This window comes from Semicossyphus pulcher, unplaced genomic scaffold, assembly GCF_022749685.1.
Source record: "Semicossyphus pulcher isolate SPU_LCO1_2020_fin unplaced genomic scaffold, fSemPul1.0.p SCAF_2, whole genome shotgun sequence".
Lineage (NCBI taxonomy): Eukaryota > Metazoa > Chordata > Actinopteri > Labriformes > Labridae > Semicossyphus > Semicossyphus pulcher.
The window spans coordinates 25,110,922-25,127,239 of record NW_027211693.1 but is presented as its reverse complement, the minus strand read 5'-3'; the positions used below and the strand labels follow the sequence as shown (position 1 = coordinate 25,127,239).

The 16,318-nt window shown below is 39.7% G+C and overlaps 1 protein-coding gene across 3 annotated transcripts; it reads right to left on the bottom strand.

The window, feature by feature from the left end:
• Positions 1–167: 167 nt before the first annotated feature.
• rnf44 (ring finger protein 44) lies at positions 168–12,583 on the bottom strand. 3 transcript variants are annotated; one of them, XM_069670079.1, is made up of 11 exons: positions 12,325–12,583; positions 8,848–9,040; positions 7,984–8,206; positions 7,733–7,900; positions 7,092–7,265; positions 6,811–6,972; positions 5,166–5,281; positions 4,910–4,997; positions 4,365–4,486; positions 4,182–4,281; positions 168–4,092 (listed from the first exon to the last, which is right to left on the bottom strand). In XM_069670079.1, the coding sequence occupies exons 2-11, from the start codon at positions 8,952–8,954 to the stop codon at positions 4,030–4,032; spliced, it is 1,323 nt and encodes a 440-aa protein (XP_069526180.1). In that variant the 5' UTR covers positions 8,955–9,040; positions 12,325–12,583; the 3' UTR covers positions 168–4,029. The 3 variants fall into 3 exon arrangements, with proteins under 3 accessions (XP_069526180.1, XP_069526179.1, XP_069526181.1); XM_069670078.1 differs by lacking the exon at positions 12,325–12,583 and adding an exon at positions 10,700–11,068; XM_069670080.1 differs by lacking the exon at positions 12,325–12,583 and adding an exon at positions 10,700–11,068 and having other exon boundaries at positions 7,781–7,900.
• Between the last annotated feature and the right edge of the window lie 3,735 nt (positions 12,584–16,318).

Genomic DNA, 16,318 nt, shown 5'->3' with positions numbered 1-16,318 from the left:
ATGTATGAGATTTGCTTGTGGAACCGTTGCATCACATAAGCTGCTGGTTTTCTTGTAGTTTTGATGAATGAATGAACATTAAAGTAAAGTTAGGGATGAGTTACTGGATAAACTGCATTGTAGCCTTTTAATAGCTGAACTCAAGTAAAACAACTGTGATATTGGTATACATCATACATTTATTAGTGAACAACCCTTTCAAATCAGCCACAACAATTAAAAAAAAAATATGATTGCACTACTTGGTAAAGCATAACTAGCAACTTTCATTTAAAAAAAGTACAAATCTTAAAAATTTCAAACAGTATACAGATGTATATATAATACACTAACTAGTTATGTTAAATGCTACAAACAATATGATTCCAATGGAATGAAAAATTATAACATTAATAAGAACCGTTTCCTATATATAATATATATTAGTTGTTTTCTCCCCCCGCCCTCCAATACAAACATGGAAAAAATGAGGTAACTGTAAATGTGCAAGTACCAAAGCAAAATATCTGCCTAACACAGAACACATGCCCCTGGCTCTGTTGGCGGGTGGGTAGTCTGGTGTTCAGGCAAGGACCTCTAGAGGCCAGGGAGAGTAAGAACAGTAAACCACTATCCCACCACAGCAAAAGTCATTGGTAAACATAAATGGCGTCTACGGAGCAATCAATCACAAATCCTAAATAAATTTTAGCTGCTTATTGGAACACATTTTTGCACCACACAAGCTGTGAGATTATTCAATAACTCTTAACAGAAAGACTACAAGACTCTATTCTCAGTTGTCATTCAGAGTTGCCTCATTACCTAGGCCTTAATGGGAGGTTCTCTTTTTATTTCATAGGGTAGCTGGATATTGTCAGTTATTATTTATTTAAAAAATAACAGTGTTAACATTAACATGAATTAAGGTATCTATATGTGAACAATACATTTTAAGATATTGATACACTGAGAGCAAGAGCCTGATAGGCAGGTACAGTACTACACTGAAATAAGTATGACAACACTTTATTTTTTTAATCCCTTAAACTATATTGATTTTCACTGACATTGTTCAGGGGTATTAGTATAACATGCTTTAAGAATACATGGGATCCATGACAAACTATTGCATTCACGCAAGTGAGTTTTCATACCTAAAAGCAGAACATCTAGCACCTTTTCACTATGGCTTTTGATAAACTACAGTAGTTTCAGAGCATGTAATTTTCAGTCGTTAGGGCAATAACAGTAACACAATGTATGTAAGAATTTCTGGATTCAAGACCAGTTTTTTTTTTCTTCCTATAAAATGAAGTTAGCGCAATAAAATCTTGTAGTCATTCAGTTCTATTACAAATGTGTGCAGTACAATGCATGGCAGTTATCAGCTGAGCGTTAAGATCCAAACCCCCAGAACCCAAAGCCAACTAGAGCTAAAAATCAGTTGGGATCTGGTTGACAAGCATGCATATTGTGCACCATTAAATAGGTCCCCACCAGATTTTGAGAAATCCTCCACTATAACACACTCGTTTACTTTTTTTTAAATCATGCAAACACCTCTGAAGTAGATTTGGGAGTGAATTAGGTAGGATAGTGTGCACCGTGGCACAGTTAAAATGGGATCACAACCGCTATGTTGAACATATGGTTTGAGTTAGAGAAAGAAAGTCAAACAGGTTCGAGTAATACACTTGTAATGAGTTGCAGTGTACATTGCCTCTTTTCAGTGAATACTAATAACATATTTACTGATCTTTTTTTCTTGCATGCCTGTCTTTAAATGATGTAATATCTACTATTTTTGACATAACAGAATATTATAATTGATTACATTAAATTATTTATGGTCTGAGGAAAACGGCCAAACAAATTCAGATATACCCTTTTCATGGCATCCTTTCCATTTGAAATGGACTGTTCTCCTTTATTTTTATATACCGAGAGGCCCTGAGTGATTTTTTTTAACTTACAATATATGCCAGCTAATAGATATGTACACATAGGTTAATTCTCAAAGCTGTGGGTTTAACTCATTAAATGGCTTCTTTTTTTTCTCTTGAAGGTGGCACACACATCAAAGACTCACATTCACTTAAGAAACAAAAGTAAAGAAAAAGGCAAGATCCCTTTACACATAAAAGCAAAGGTTACAACTGCCTGTTAGTGCTTACGGGGGCAGTTAAGAGACAAGAGTGACTCCAAAAGCAAAAGTCCATTTGATGCTCTTTTCCCTCCCACCCAAAATGTTTCCTGTTTTTTTAGTGTGAACAAAAGCAGGGAACTAGAAGTCTAACAGTGTTTCTACACTACTGAACACTCCCGCTCTGTCATTTGAACCCCGTCCTGATCACTGTGGGACCCCGACAGCTGGCGTATCGTGGAGCGTCACCAGTGACTTCTACAAAGGTTTTCAACATTCTTCTGTCTTCAAACGTTTATCTAAAAGCATTCACACTGAAGCTATACATACAGTTGCTCTTTTACAACACCATTACCATGGCCTAAGACAATGACCCGACCGAGTTACCAGAATATAACACATACCATACACAAACATAGTTAGTGCTCCAACGGTTTCCTTCAATGTATTTTCTATAGAAGATAAAACCAATAAATAAACCTTTTTTAAAAACGGCATACTTTTAAAACAAGTGGAAATGACAAAGTATTTTCAGGATTAGTAATAGGTTTGTGCTTGTCAAGGTCATAAGAAGGCAGATCTGAAATCTTGAACAGTATAGGCTATATCTGTATATTGGATTTGGCTCACAAACAAAGAAATAAAAAGCCCCGTCTTCCTAAAAGGGGAAGAAAGTTCATTTGAAACTCGCCACTCACTGCACATATTGCTTTCTGCACAGGCCTCCAGAGCTCAATAGCTTCAGCATAGCCTTCGGACGAGGACTCCCGTCCTCAAACGAAGTCGGGGTGGAACCACATGCTAGTCTTCCCTCATGGCGCTTTCTGAATAAGCAAGCAGTTCTTTTAGTACGCTTCTTTGTCTCTTCTTTTTTTCTTTAAATTTGATAAATTTGGTGGCAATGCTTGATTAAAATATTGCTAGTCTGAATCAACAGTTCATGCAAATCCTAGCATGCTGCCCTGTATCCAGTGGTTACACAATGCATTGGCTCTGTGAACAGGACAAACATACACACACAATATGCACACACGCGTTCACACTTGCCAGAGGAACAATGCTGACATGGAGGGTGGGTGTAGCACTTGTGCAGTTATGCCAGATGACCTCGAAAAAAGATGCAGTCCAATAATCCATGACCGCTTTTGTACAGATCTGTGTTCCAGAGTGGAAAATCTGGGGCTCAACGTACCCACAGTTTACTGTCCCATCACTTGCAGTCCATAACTCAGGCTTAACAGAATCTGCATTTAACCACAGCAAGTCACACTTTCACAATAGCACTGGCAAATCTAAAACAAAGAAAGGGTAAAACTGTTGAAATGATCAATACATTATTGCAGAACATACATTATTAACAAGTCACTTTGCCCAACACCTACACAAACATGCATCTATGATGGTCAGGCGTCGCCTCCAAACACAGATACCCATGTTGAAGTATTCCTATTATTTTCTGCTAATTGCACACGGTGTCCAGCCCATCATCCTCCAGGCTCCTGACTCACCTCTTCCAATGCAGGACTCCTGCTAATCGTGAACACCACAACCAAATCCACCAAATAAAAATGAAACCCTGTAAACAAAAGCAGCAAAAAATGCATTGTAGGGTAAATCTTTGGAATCTGCAACGAGGGGGCAGAGAAAGAACTGGCTGGCGATCCCAGACCTCTGGCTTTAGGCTGCAATAGGCAGTGGGTTTCATGAGACTCGGACAATGAAGCACAGCAGAGGTACAACAGGCTCCAGAAACAATCCTGGATTGCTTATCATTAGGAAGGGGCAGGAGGAGTGGGGTGGTAAGCGATAATTACTGGAGGACGCAGGTTAGGTGGCAGGTGTCCCCAGTTTCGGGACAGACTCTGGAGTGTGCAGCTTTCAAGTTCAGCACTCAGAGACAGTTCTCACTCCACCTCCCGGTGAACGTCCGAGGCGTCGGCTCGGCAGATAGGACAAGTGCGATTGGTCTGGAAGTCGAGCAGAAGAAAACAGACATTAAACGTGGTTTCACACTAAACAATAAAAGATCTATGTTTTTAAACTGGCAGCAACTTACCTTTAACCATTTATCCACACACTTTGCGTGGAATTCGTGGTTACAAGGTAATACCCGAAGTAGCTGCCTACACTCAAAGTCACTAAAGCACACAACACACCTGAGGGAAGCGAAGAAAAGAGTTACCAGGATATCTTATACTGAGTATGAGTGTTTCTTTGGAAATGTGAGGAAATGGCTTACAGCGTTTGTTCAGATAGATGATTCTCTGAGTTGAATCTGTAGGACGGAAGTTGCTCTATATCCGCTTTAGTGAGTCCACGTGGTTTCGCTTCTCCCAGCCTCTCTGCCAGATTCAGTAATGCCTACACAGGAAGAGAGAGAGGATCTGTCAGGACATGTATTCCCCTGAAAGTGAAATACCATAAAAGTTGCATGTTGTCCCTACCTCGAAGATATATTATATTCACAAAAGTGATTTTTTTTAAGATTATTTTTTTGGCCTTTGGCTTTATTTATAGGACAGCTGAAGATAGACAGGACATGTTGGGAGTAGAGAGTGGGGGATGACATGCACCAAATGATCGGCAGACTGGGAGTTGAACCTGTGATCAGTGCCACGAGGACTGTAGCCTCTGTACATGGGGCGCCTGCTCTACCAACTGAGCTAAACAGCGCCCCCTATCACACATTTTTAAATGTGTTTCAAATAAAGGTCAACCATGAGCACTGTTTATTCAACGTGTAAAAAAAGTTTTTGTTTGTTTTTCCACAAACATAACACTAACCTCATAGTTCTCCATCTCCACATCGTCTACATCCAGGTCAAGACTGATGGCAGGGCCCACTGCTGTTGGGGGCACAGGAAGCATCGACCTGAGCAGAGAGAGAAGCAGAACTTGTTGAGCACTGAGTGGTTAATTTAGTTAAATATAACTTCTGTCCAGCTTTTATACCCCATAACTTTTTTAAAGGCAGAGAAAGCCAAAGTGAATCCTAATATTAACTCTAACCCAACAGGGTACTTGTACTGCAGGTACTCACAGGAAGTAAGGGAGGAAGCCTGGGTAGTAAGATGGAGGGGGAGGAGGAGGGGGGAGGGGTTGCTGCAACCGATATCTCTGTCCACTCACTCGCCGGGGCAGCATGTGGGGATATGGCTGCGGAGAAAGAGAGAGAGATTAAGGGAATCATGAGAACAAGTGATTAACTTAAACTTTCTTCTTTCATGTTCTTCACACTGATAGAAAATTTTGTACAACGGTCAGAAAAAAGGACAAGCTGAAGTCAATTGCTAAGGAAATAAAGTTACTGAAGAACAGGTTCGACGTGGAAGCAGTTGGTGTGGGTGACAAATTTAAATCTGCCTTTACATTACAGTTATTTCTACAACTGTGCAATGCAGAGGATGCAACCTGTGGTGGCTGAAGAGCTGATGGAAGGGTCGGTGTTAGGGCCTCAGGCTCAGTGGCCAGCAGTATAAGAACGCAGTTTGACTCAGGGTTTCTGCAGGTTCATGAAGATTCATTCAAGACGTTTACTGACCAATTTCATACCACATAGAATGCAATTTAATACGTTTTACGTTGCTTTTTAAGATGTTTAAAATGCTCTACTTGAAATAATACATTGTATCTGATATGGTTTTTTTTTTCAAAATACATTTACTTTGTATAAATTCTTCCAAGGCATCTCCTCCTTCTCCCTCATTAAAAATGTCTAAATCTGCATAGTCCTCGCCCACTATGTACTACGTTTCTCCTTTGTAAAATTACAGCCGGAAACAAAACACGTCTCTGCCTCCGTTTAGCGGCAACTTGTTGAAACTTGGCTAGTTTGAAATGTAGTAATTAGCAGTAGTAACCTTAACGTTAGTGAGTTTGTAAAAATTACGATGACGGTTACAGTTGGCTCGTGCATCACCGAAGTGGTTGCCATAGGTTACACATAATGATATGCATAGCGTCAACCCGTCCATTAACTTGGCTCCTTAGGTTTGTGACATCTCAAACCTGCCAATCTGAAAACGTGTTGTTCAGCCTGTCCTTGGTACACTGCAGTTTAAAAGCAGACAGGCCCAGCCATGGAGATGACTTACGGCTGATGTTGTCCCTGATATGTCTTGTAGCACATGAAGAACACCACATGGAGATGTTTACAAGGTTAAACACTTGATTTTCACTGGAGGGGTCTTTAAGCAATAATTCATAATGATATAATCAATTAAATTGATTGGAATTGGAACTGGATGAGTGGCCTCCAATGTATGGATTCATTTAAGTTCATTTAAGGCTTTTTTTCATTGACTTTGCTTGCTTGTGTAGCTTGCAGCAGTAACAGTGTTTGCTTAAGGTCTCATTGTGCCGACTGAGACTCCAAAAGAAAGATTGAACAGTCTCTTGCGAGCAACTGTCTCAAACATCCCACTTTAGATTATCGGTGTCTAACATCTCCAAACAGCTTGCATTTGGTCACAAATACGGTTAAAAACTAACATTACAGCCTACGACAAGCAAGGACATTATTTAAGACTTTAATATTCTTTACAGCATTTTAAAGGGAACGTTTTAATGCTTCTCAAGACAGTGAACTGGTGTGAAACAGGTCATGACAAAAAATGATAGTCATGATATGACTTTAATTTCCCTGGGATATAAAAGGTATGAATGTGTGTCACAGGCTGCCTCACCACTCCAAAGGGAAGCTCCTGATGCAGAGGCTCTTGAGGAAGATACTGTAAGGGCAGAGAAGGAGGCAGCGCTGGTGGGTGATGAGTGGGAGGGTAGGAGAAGGTCCCTAATGGGTGCTGGTCCCCTCTTAGGTCAACTTCATTCTCTACCCTCTGTAGAGGCTGAGAGGAGAGATGTAGAGAAAAGGTTGCTGTCAGATTACACATGTGCATGCAAATTAAATTAGCGATCACTTCATTCATTTTCATTGATTGACATGTGTACGCTGTGGACTACTCACCATGCGTGGGTGCTGAGGCTGTAAAGGGACAAACTGGCTCAGAGGAGTAAGGTGCGGCGGCTGGTGGGGGGGTACAGATGGGGTTGGGTGCAATACAAAATGTTCGCTGGAGATCAGGGGTGGAAAGGCTTGATAAGACACTGGCATATGCTGCATGGTACATGCCTGTATGAGCTGAGGGGAGAGGACAAAAAGGCAGGAAAGAAATCAATTTATACAGGTTAATTATATTTTTTTCACCCAAGCAATGCCGATTAAACTCTACAATCTGAGCATCCTCCGCCTAACCGAAGCAACTTTGCTCCTGACAAATGCAGTTACAATGAAAGCATGTTGTAAGCATGTAGTGAACAGAAGCAATGCATTACATAACACCACAGCACTGACAGAACTGCCACAACACCACACGTATTATAACTCTGAAGTATGCTTGTTTCCAAAAATAAATAAAAGGAAGATCAGATTCATATTTATGTTTCCTAACTGTTTCTAATATTTGTGCTAACATAAAGACTACAGCTCAAATCCTGCACAGTAACAGCAGCTATCAGCTAGTCATGAACAGTGACAGATTGCATGGCTGGTATGGTGTGCTACATGGATGCCACTATGACATTTGGGCTCTTCCTTTTCAAACTCACAGGAGGAGGAAGGCAGCAGAGCAGAGAGAGCTGTCCGCTGAACATTACCGAGCATGCTGGGAGCTGCTGAGTGTTGCACCCTGGAAGGGGCTGCCCGGTGTGGATGGGAAATCCGTGGGTCGTCACCGTCGTAACAGTGTATGATATTGGAACTGATCCCTGGTGCATCTTTTAAGAGAAAGAGTGATGATTAAATCATGTTTGTTAAATGTTATAACTTCTGTTCATATCAGGCTGCTCTTGTCTGTTACCTGGTCGTGTAGATCCACCATGATGGGGCTCTGCTGGGGCAGGTGAGCAGCGGGGTGAAGCATGCGTGGTGCTGTGCTGGTGTGGTTGTATTGTCTCGACTCATCTAAAGGAACCTGTTGGTGATGTTGGGAGAAAAGCAGATGATGGAAATTCTCATCCTGGACCAGGGAACTGTGCAGAACAGGTCTGTCTCTTCTCCCCCACTGGCGTCTCACTGGTGGGCTGTAAGATCAGAAAAGACAAAAAGAAATTGCCACACATGGTTCAGTACATTATCCAGACCCTTAATATGTAGCTGTATTGCATGTGACTAGTCCATTCAGCCACATAACACTGCAAACTAATCAGTCTAAATACTCGTTCAGTGCTATTTTGTTCTAATCAAACAGTGACTAAAATGTTTCCATAAAAATGTACATTAAATATTTTACATTTAAAAAGATATTCATCTTACAGGTAGTTTATGTTGTCACATTTATTTTCCTTTAGAAATCCAAAAAAAATTGTAAAAAATATGCCGTTTATAGACGTTCTAATGATGATCATTAAGAAGATACAAGTGGGACCCTGTAGTAGTGGTGTGCTAAGACAATGCTTTAAACTCTACGACTGTACTATCAATTGTACCATCTGCTCTTAATTATAACAATTTTGTTTTTTTTATTAGACATTCAGGAAAGAGGAAAGGAGCATTTGATTTTTTGGCCAGCAGGTATGACAACATGAATCACACACAGAGCTGCCATTTGGTTGATGTTAAAAGCTTCCAAATCTTCTCTAATCTTAATGCATATAAGGATACAAAGAACTAAACATTAAATTCAATTTATCTTTGGAAAAAAAAGATGCAGCATAGTTTTTACCTTCTCCTGAGATGCACTGGGGCGTTGCAGGGCTCTCCAAGGAACCTCCTGGGGTTTAAGGGGGCTGTTGGTGGCAGCCTATTTACTGCTATTTCCCATGGTCGCATTGGTGACGTCGTGCAGACGAGTCACACTCTGGGAAAGGAAACGGTTCAGTGGAGGCACTTGTATGTAGCCTCTGATTGTCTTAACCCTGCAAAAACACACCAAATGAAAAATTCATAACCCTGCTTCATAGGCTACAAAGCCTTTTATATCCTTTGTGTATGAGCACACAGTGTAATCATTATGGAAAGTAACATGGTGAGCAATAATAACCGCAGGTAGATTTACTCACTATTTTCAACAAGGAAAACAGCAGATAAAGTGAAATATTTACACCTTTTATAAAGAAAAACACTCCTTTCTAGATGACAATTACAAATCAATCAAATTTTATTTGTATAGCGCCAAATCTTAACCACAGTTATCTCAAGAAACTTTACAAAAAGAGCAGGTCTAGACCATACTCTTTTTTTATATTATTTAGAGAGAGACCCAACATGAATCCACCATGAGTAACACAGTGCCAAACAATACTTTCGAGTCTTCTAATTATTTATCTGTGTAACATTTAATTCTTTATCGCCTTTTTCTGTGTTAAGGGATATTTTAATAAACTTTAATATTTGTACTGAAATTCATATTTACTTGCTCTAAGATGTGAGCAGGACTTTCTATAACTGCTCTACTCATGGTAAGCACAAGTTTAAAAGTGCACACATATTTAAAACACAAGACATTGTTATTACCAGCAATAGGACAAATAACACTACGATTGGCCTGAAATAAAGACCTTTCTTTTGAATCTGGCTTTTAATGTGGAGTAATTTTAATGATCCTTATCCTTATTATTGTTTAATACAAAGTTGTATCTCTGGTACATAATTTGTCTTGGTTACTGTAGTGATTTCTCTTTTTAAAATGATTTCTATTACTTTCTACTTCCTTGTTTTAGTCTTTTAAATTTGTTGTCAATTTCTGTTCTATTTCACTCTCTGTTTGTTCCTTTGTTTAGCACTTTGGGTTGCATGCTTGTATGTTTGAAAGGTGCTATATAAATAAATGAAGTTGAGTTGAGTTGATCAAGATCTGGGCCATTATTAATGACATGAATGTCTATATGAAAAGTCACAAACGCATCTCATTGTAGCTGCAACAATTTCTTTGTTATATTTTCAATTTTAAGGGTACTATTTTTTATTTCTATTTTTTTACATATATTGGTTTTAACTAAAACGCTCAGATAAAAAGTAAATGTGTAAGTGTTTAGGTGGAAGTGTAATTAATGCGGTACACGCGGGGACAGGATAAATAGGGGTCGCTGCAGCCTGCCTGAACAAAAACATGGAGAGCCATGTGCTCAAAAGACAAAGCAACAACAAAAGATGTGGTAGGCAAGCGGGACCGCTCGCTATCTTACGATTTAACGGGCCACGGTGACGTTATACCGTATCTTACAAGTAATATTTAATGCCCTGCACAAACCACTGCAAAAATGACAAACATTAGCGATGTGGTTTTCGTTTGTTTCTTATTTTCAAGGCGGACTCGACGTCCCTGTTGAAGGAGAGCAGCTCAGTTTAGCCGAGCTATGCTAACGCTTTGTCCAGGCATAGCAGGGCTCACCACCTGCAGATAACTGCTAATAGGAAGCTATTTAACCAGCATGCTAATACATGGTTAAGACATCTGCTCACTTATCACTGCATACATATTCTACCCATATAACATTTTAACTAAACCATAGACAGAGACCAGCATTGTACAGACAGGCTGAGCGAGTTGGCCAACAGCACAGCCCACATCTTACTTTTTTAGCTAGTTGGCTTGCTCGGTAGGAAGGAGAGACGGCAGGTGTTTCAGCATCCGAAATGTCGTGTCCCATCAAGTTATCCTCGTATGTAACCTCCTCTAACCGATCACCATCAGCGGATAGAAGCCAACGGATCCTGACTATCAACTGACTGGCGTTTCCTCCGACAGTTTGTGACAATGTCGGACGGAGCTGCTATTCGCTTGCTAAAGCTAGCCAGCTAACACACGTTTGCAACTGCTGCATAGGGTATCCGTCTATTCCAAAAACCGCAGTACGGCCGGTCCGTTGACGGCAGCGTTCACCTGAGCAGGAAATACCGTTAGATGTGTGAATAGATAACGTTAGCAACCTAACGACAGCAAACATTCCTTGGCGCGTGTATGTTCCTTGAAATGCATTGTTATGACGAAACCACGCCTCCTTTTCCGAGCGACCAATCAGCGAGCAGCAAACACAGACAGCAGACAACCAGACAGTCTTTGCTACAATGTATCAAAACAAGCAGTTCCTGTTGTTATTTGCAGCTTATAAACAAAAAGCTCGAAGTGAGGTTGAAGGGTTACAGAAAATGTCTGAAAAACACAATTGAACCAAATAATATATAGAACACATGGAAGAATCAATGAGATCTGTAACTTCGTTCAAGTGTACTTAATTTTGACACCCTTAATACACAAGGCTCTTCTTTTTGCTAAATAAAAGTCACAAGTTGTGCGCAAAATAGAAAAATACTGAAGTTTTGTATTCAAATATGACATTGAGGGACTGTTAATTCACTTGAATACACCAACTTTATGCCCCTTTATACTTAAAGCACGCTACATTAGCTGCTAATGTCTATTATATCTATTTTCCAAGAGAATATCAGTTTATAACATTAAACGACCTAAAAGTTTAATAATCGTCATTAAAGCATCTCTAGTTTGGAAAGTTGTCTCTCTTCAAAAAACAAACACATTATACCAAAAGTAAAAATGCATTGTGTTTTCTAATTAGATAAAGTGTTTATTTTGTAGAAGACCCAGCCTCTAGGTTTGTAACTCTACGGTGGCCCACAGTCTTTTCTGACTCTCACTGGAGGCCACAACGTCCTACTCTACTGTAGACTACCCAGCCGGTTATGTAATGTTGCACTTGCATGATAAAGTGAGGAGCAGCCTTTATCAGCTAAAACACGGAATTTCTCACCTATAGTTTTATAGTTAAGCGAGTACAGCAGCAAAGGGTTTTATGTGGTTCTGCACATGGGGACTATCAAGCTTTATCTGGCCTCATAAGCTACCTATCAGGCCCAATTTGTCCAGTTAGAGTTAATAAATTATGTCTGTGTCTGTTTTGAATGCCTATCTGCAAAGCATTCGAGCACATCTAGTCTTTTGCATGCATCCTAAATTATGCACCTATTGAAAAGCTGAGCAAGGAGAGCAGCAGTGGTTTGCAACATAGACTAAATGTAAACATTACAACATCGCTCTCGGTAGCAGCAAAACAAGGAGGGGCTGGAGGTTGAGCAGGATGACAGCCCTAATAACCCGTCTAACCATCTCCCGTAAACACGCACTGTAAATCTCCATAATCCGACCGAGACAAAGCAATAACAAGAGGAGGAGTGTAGTTACCTGATTGTTAATATGCAAACATCTGATCACTGATATTTTCCTTGTAATGTTCACATCTCGTTAGGCTAAGTGCGGCATCCTATGGTCAGCTGTTCCCGTGTGGAACATTCCGTGGATTTCACCACTGCTGTAAAAAAAGGTGCTAAACATTACACACTCTTATTATCACCACGTTCTGGCCGTATATTGCGCGGATTACTGGTTTTGCAACTCCCGAGATTTTTTATGTAATCGCTACTTTTTGGTTCTATGAAGTGTAATCCAGTCCCACTGTTGTTTTGGGTTTCTGCAGCTCCCTGTTACACCCCCATTTCTGCGTATTTGCAGAGCGGTGAGCACACGCCGTGCGGCCATTTTTACCGTAATTGACAGAAAAGAGTGTCAGTGACTCGAAAGTTCAGAGTCGCCTATGAAAAGCGCTTATTTTTATTCAGGGAATTTAATAAAAGAGATAGAAAAAGTCCTCATTAGCAGTGAGACAAGTAGCTCTGAACTTTTGTTAAGCAAAACTAGTAATAGCTTAGTTTAAAATATGTTACAAGAAAAGGTCCTGTGATTAAATTCTTACATATTAAAAAAAACATAATCTTTATCAAGTATCAATAGTACACTACGCAGCACGTCTCCTTTCAAAGTTCTATATTCACTATATCATTATGTCATATTATAGACAGTATCATCATGTTGTAAAGGTTTATTTTTTTTAACCTTTTATTGGAAGAATTAGGGGGTTTTTTTGTTGATCATTTCCTGTGTGTGAAATATTGATCTAATCTATGAGCAGCATGATAAATGTAACTAAATAATAAGAAAACTGCTTAATAACAGTACTCTTGGAGTTGTATTGGAAAAAAGTATAAAGTATTAGAAAATTAAAGTAAAATTGTGCATCAGAACAGGCTTGAGTGTGCACCATTCACTGTGTAGTCCAAGTGTTATTTACAACATGTTGTTACGTATTCTGGTGACTTCATTCAATGATAAATGTCTTTACAATAAATAAGGTTGGTAAACCTGTATCACTTATACATGAATGTATATTCATATAACTTAGACACAGTGATTACATTATCCATATTTTTTATTACATTTAAATTATCATCATTTTATTGTATCTCAATTCATGAGCCAGTTTGCCCCAGTACTTATCAGGACTTATTACATCATGTATGTGGAAAGAAATCGCCCTGGAATTATTTAGTCATTTTATTTTTATCTTATGTTTCTGTTTACTGGAACTGCTTTGGCAGCAATGTTTTATAACTTTTTATTGCTTGGTAAGGAATGGCAGTGTTGTTTTCAGTTCTGTTAGTCATAAACCAAAGTCTAGTTGGATAAGATTTTAGGGACAGATTTATGGGATATCAGTCATATCTTACTGATTATGCTTATTAACATGAATCATATACAACAGTTCGTTCTAACTAAGTAATCTGATTGGACAAGAGGTATTCCATGAGTGGCGATATATAGTACAACATCGCTGAACTTTTCACTGTGAATATCACTCCGCCTCAGCCCGGTGTTCTGAATATTGTTAATTAACGTTACAGCAGACCTTGTGTGTGTACATTGTTTAAGCTGGTACCTCTGAATCACACAGCAGACTCATATTTCACTGGTTGATGATAAATTAAAACAAACAGATACATGTACATGATAATAAACAGCTGATCTGTGGTAACCTGGAGACACAGAGTGCAGGAGAATGTTTGGGTTGCTTGGCAACAAAAGTTCAGTTTCAGTTAAGCTGTGGGACTAGTTCAGTTGGTGGAGCAAAAAATCTGTTGTTGATTGTTACTGTTTACTACGATTTGCTGCTTGTATAACTGTTGTATAAAAGCAACATCACACTCGAGGATGTGATGTTCGTGAATCACAGCCGTGATGATATTCAGTACAACATCACTCCCTCTCATGTGATACTGCTAAATCAATATTCCCGGGATGTGTGAGAATGCATCTTTGTTCCTTATAAGCGTCTCATGTTCTGTTGAACTAAGTGAATTATTTTCATCATATAATCGCTGATCTTCCTCTCCTGTGATAATTGAGAAGGCCTATTATTCACCAATCTCACGCACTTTGATAATTGTTCAGACATGGCTCCTGGGATCACAATGCCAGTCCCTCAGTTGGTCAGTGTGGTTGTACAAACATTCCCGGTGCCAATGACTTAAATTTGCATTATTCCCTAAACTTTTTCTCTCTAGAAATGTGGGACATGATTAACTTCATGTTGAGGATCAATTGTAATAACTTGGTTGGCGCTGTCGCCTCACAGCCAGAAGGTTCTTGGTTCTAATCCCGAATCCGTCGGAAGGGGACTTTCTGTGTGGAGTCTGCGTGTTCTCCCCATGCATGCATGCATAGGTTCTCCAACTTCCTGTGTCCAAGTCATGCTCATGAGGTTAATTGATTAATCTAAAATTGCTTGAGGAGTGAATGTTAGCGTTGTCTGTCTCTATGTGTTAGCCTGTGATTGACTAGCGGGCAGTCCAGGGTGTTCCCCGCCTCTCGCCCAATGACAGCTGGGATAGGCTCCAGATCCCCCGCGACAATGAACAGGATGAGCAGTATAGATGATGGACCGATGTAAGAACTTGACATCTCATTTATATAACCTTTAGCACCACCATCAAGTCAAAACTGTATTTTGTTCAATATAATAGTTCATAACAAAATACCTGTGAAACTAATGACAATCTCCTCAGCCTTAGCTGTATTTTGTGCTAAGTGCTAATTGCTATCATGCTAACACACTGAACTGAGATAGTGAACATCATACCATACATGAACATGTCAGCACTGTCATTGTAAAAAAGTTAGCAAAGTCAGCATGTTGATGTTAGCATTTAGCTCAAAGCACTGCTGTCCTGCAGAACAGCCTCTTGTAGCTGCTAGCATGGCTGTTGTCGCTTACAAGCTAATACAAGTGTATCCCTATTTAAATGAGTGGCACGTGCCTTTATGCTATATTAAAGTTAGCTTTACAACAGAAGTAGTAACTTTGGTGGAATGAAAAAGGTTTTTCTAAAAATCCAAAGATCCCTGTTACAGTGATTAACATTTACAGTATAGGCTACATGTTAAGGTTTCCAAGTGTGTTTTTTTGTGTACCTCTGTTCATTACCCAATTTTAAACATCCCAAAAGGAGCAAATTTACTATTAAATGTTTTCTGAAGATTTGTGGGACTGTGCTTTTGTTTTGAGGCAAATGTCTGATGATGAATGAATCCATTGGACAGAGGAGAAGATAATCCTTTGTGTGACAGCCTGTAATTAGGAGGGCAGACCAAGAGGGACGGCTAATTGGGAAGAGCTCATTAGGAAGGTACATGGATGTGTGGGTTCTGAAAAAAAAAAAGCCTCGGCCATCTGATTGGTTCTGAGGAGACATTTTTTAGAAAGGCCGGTCACATCCGGTTTTCTCAATGGAGGCGGAAAGACTGCTGTTGTTGTCATGACAACAGAAGCACCCATTGAAACAAAAGAGTGGTTCAGACGCTCCTGGGCTCTGGTCTGGACTTTCATGAGCCAGTGTGGCACAATGCCATGTTTCACTGGTGACAGGGCTGACCGGCCAATGATGGGACGAGGCGTTTTCCTACTCTTGTCCCTCATTACTAACCAGCCATGTTTTCATGTGTGAGAGCAAACAACAGGTGGACATTTTAAGTTCTAAAGAGTTTCTGTCCTGGGACTGGATCTGTTTAATTTCTGGAAGATGCTTTGACGTGTTTCTTTCACCAACAAAGAGGAAGTGCTGTTTTATTATCTGTGCGTTACCTGCGCACGTTAATCATTTATCTTTACAGCTTCAGGACGATAATCACAAGGAGGAACAAGAGTCAAAGGTCTCATCCAGACATCAGTAGAGGAGAAGCTCCCTGTGAATGTCAGCTGGTGAGTAAGACTGATACATTTTAAGTTAGATTTACCTTTTCAAATGGATAGATTTGCTGTTTTAAGTCACCATATAGCATGGTGACT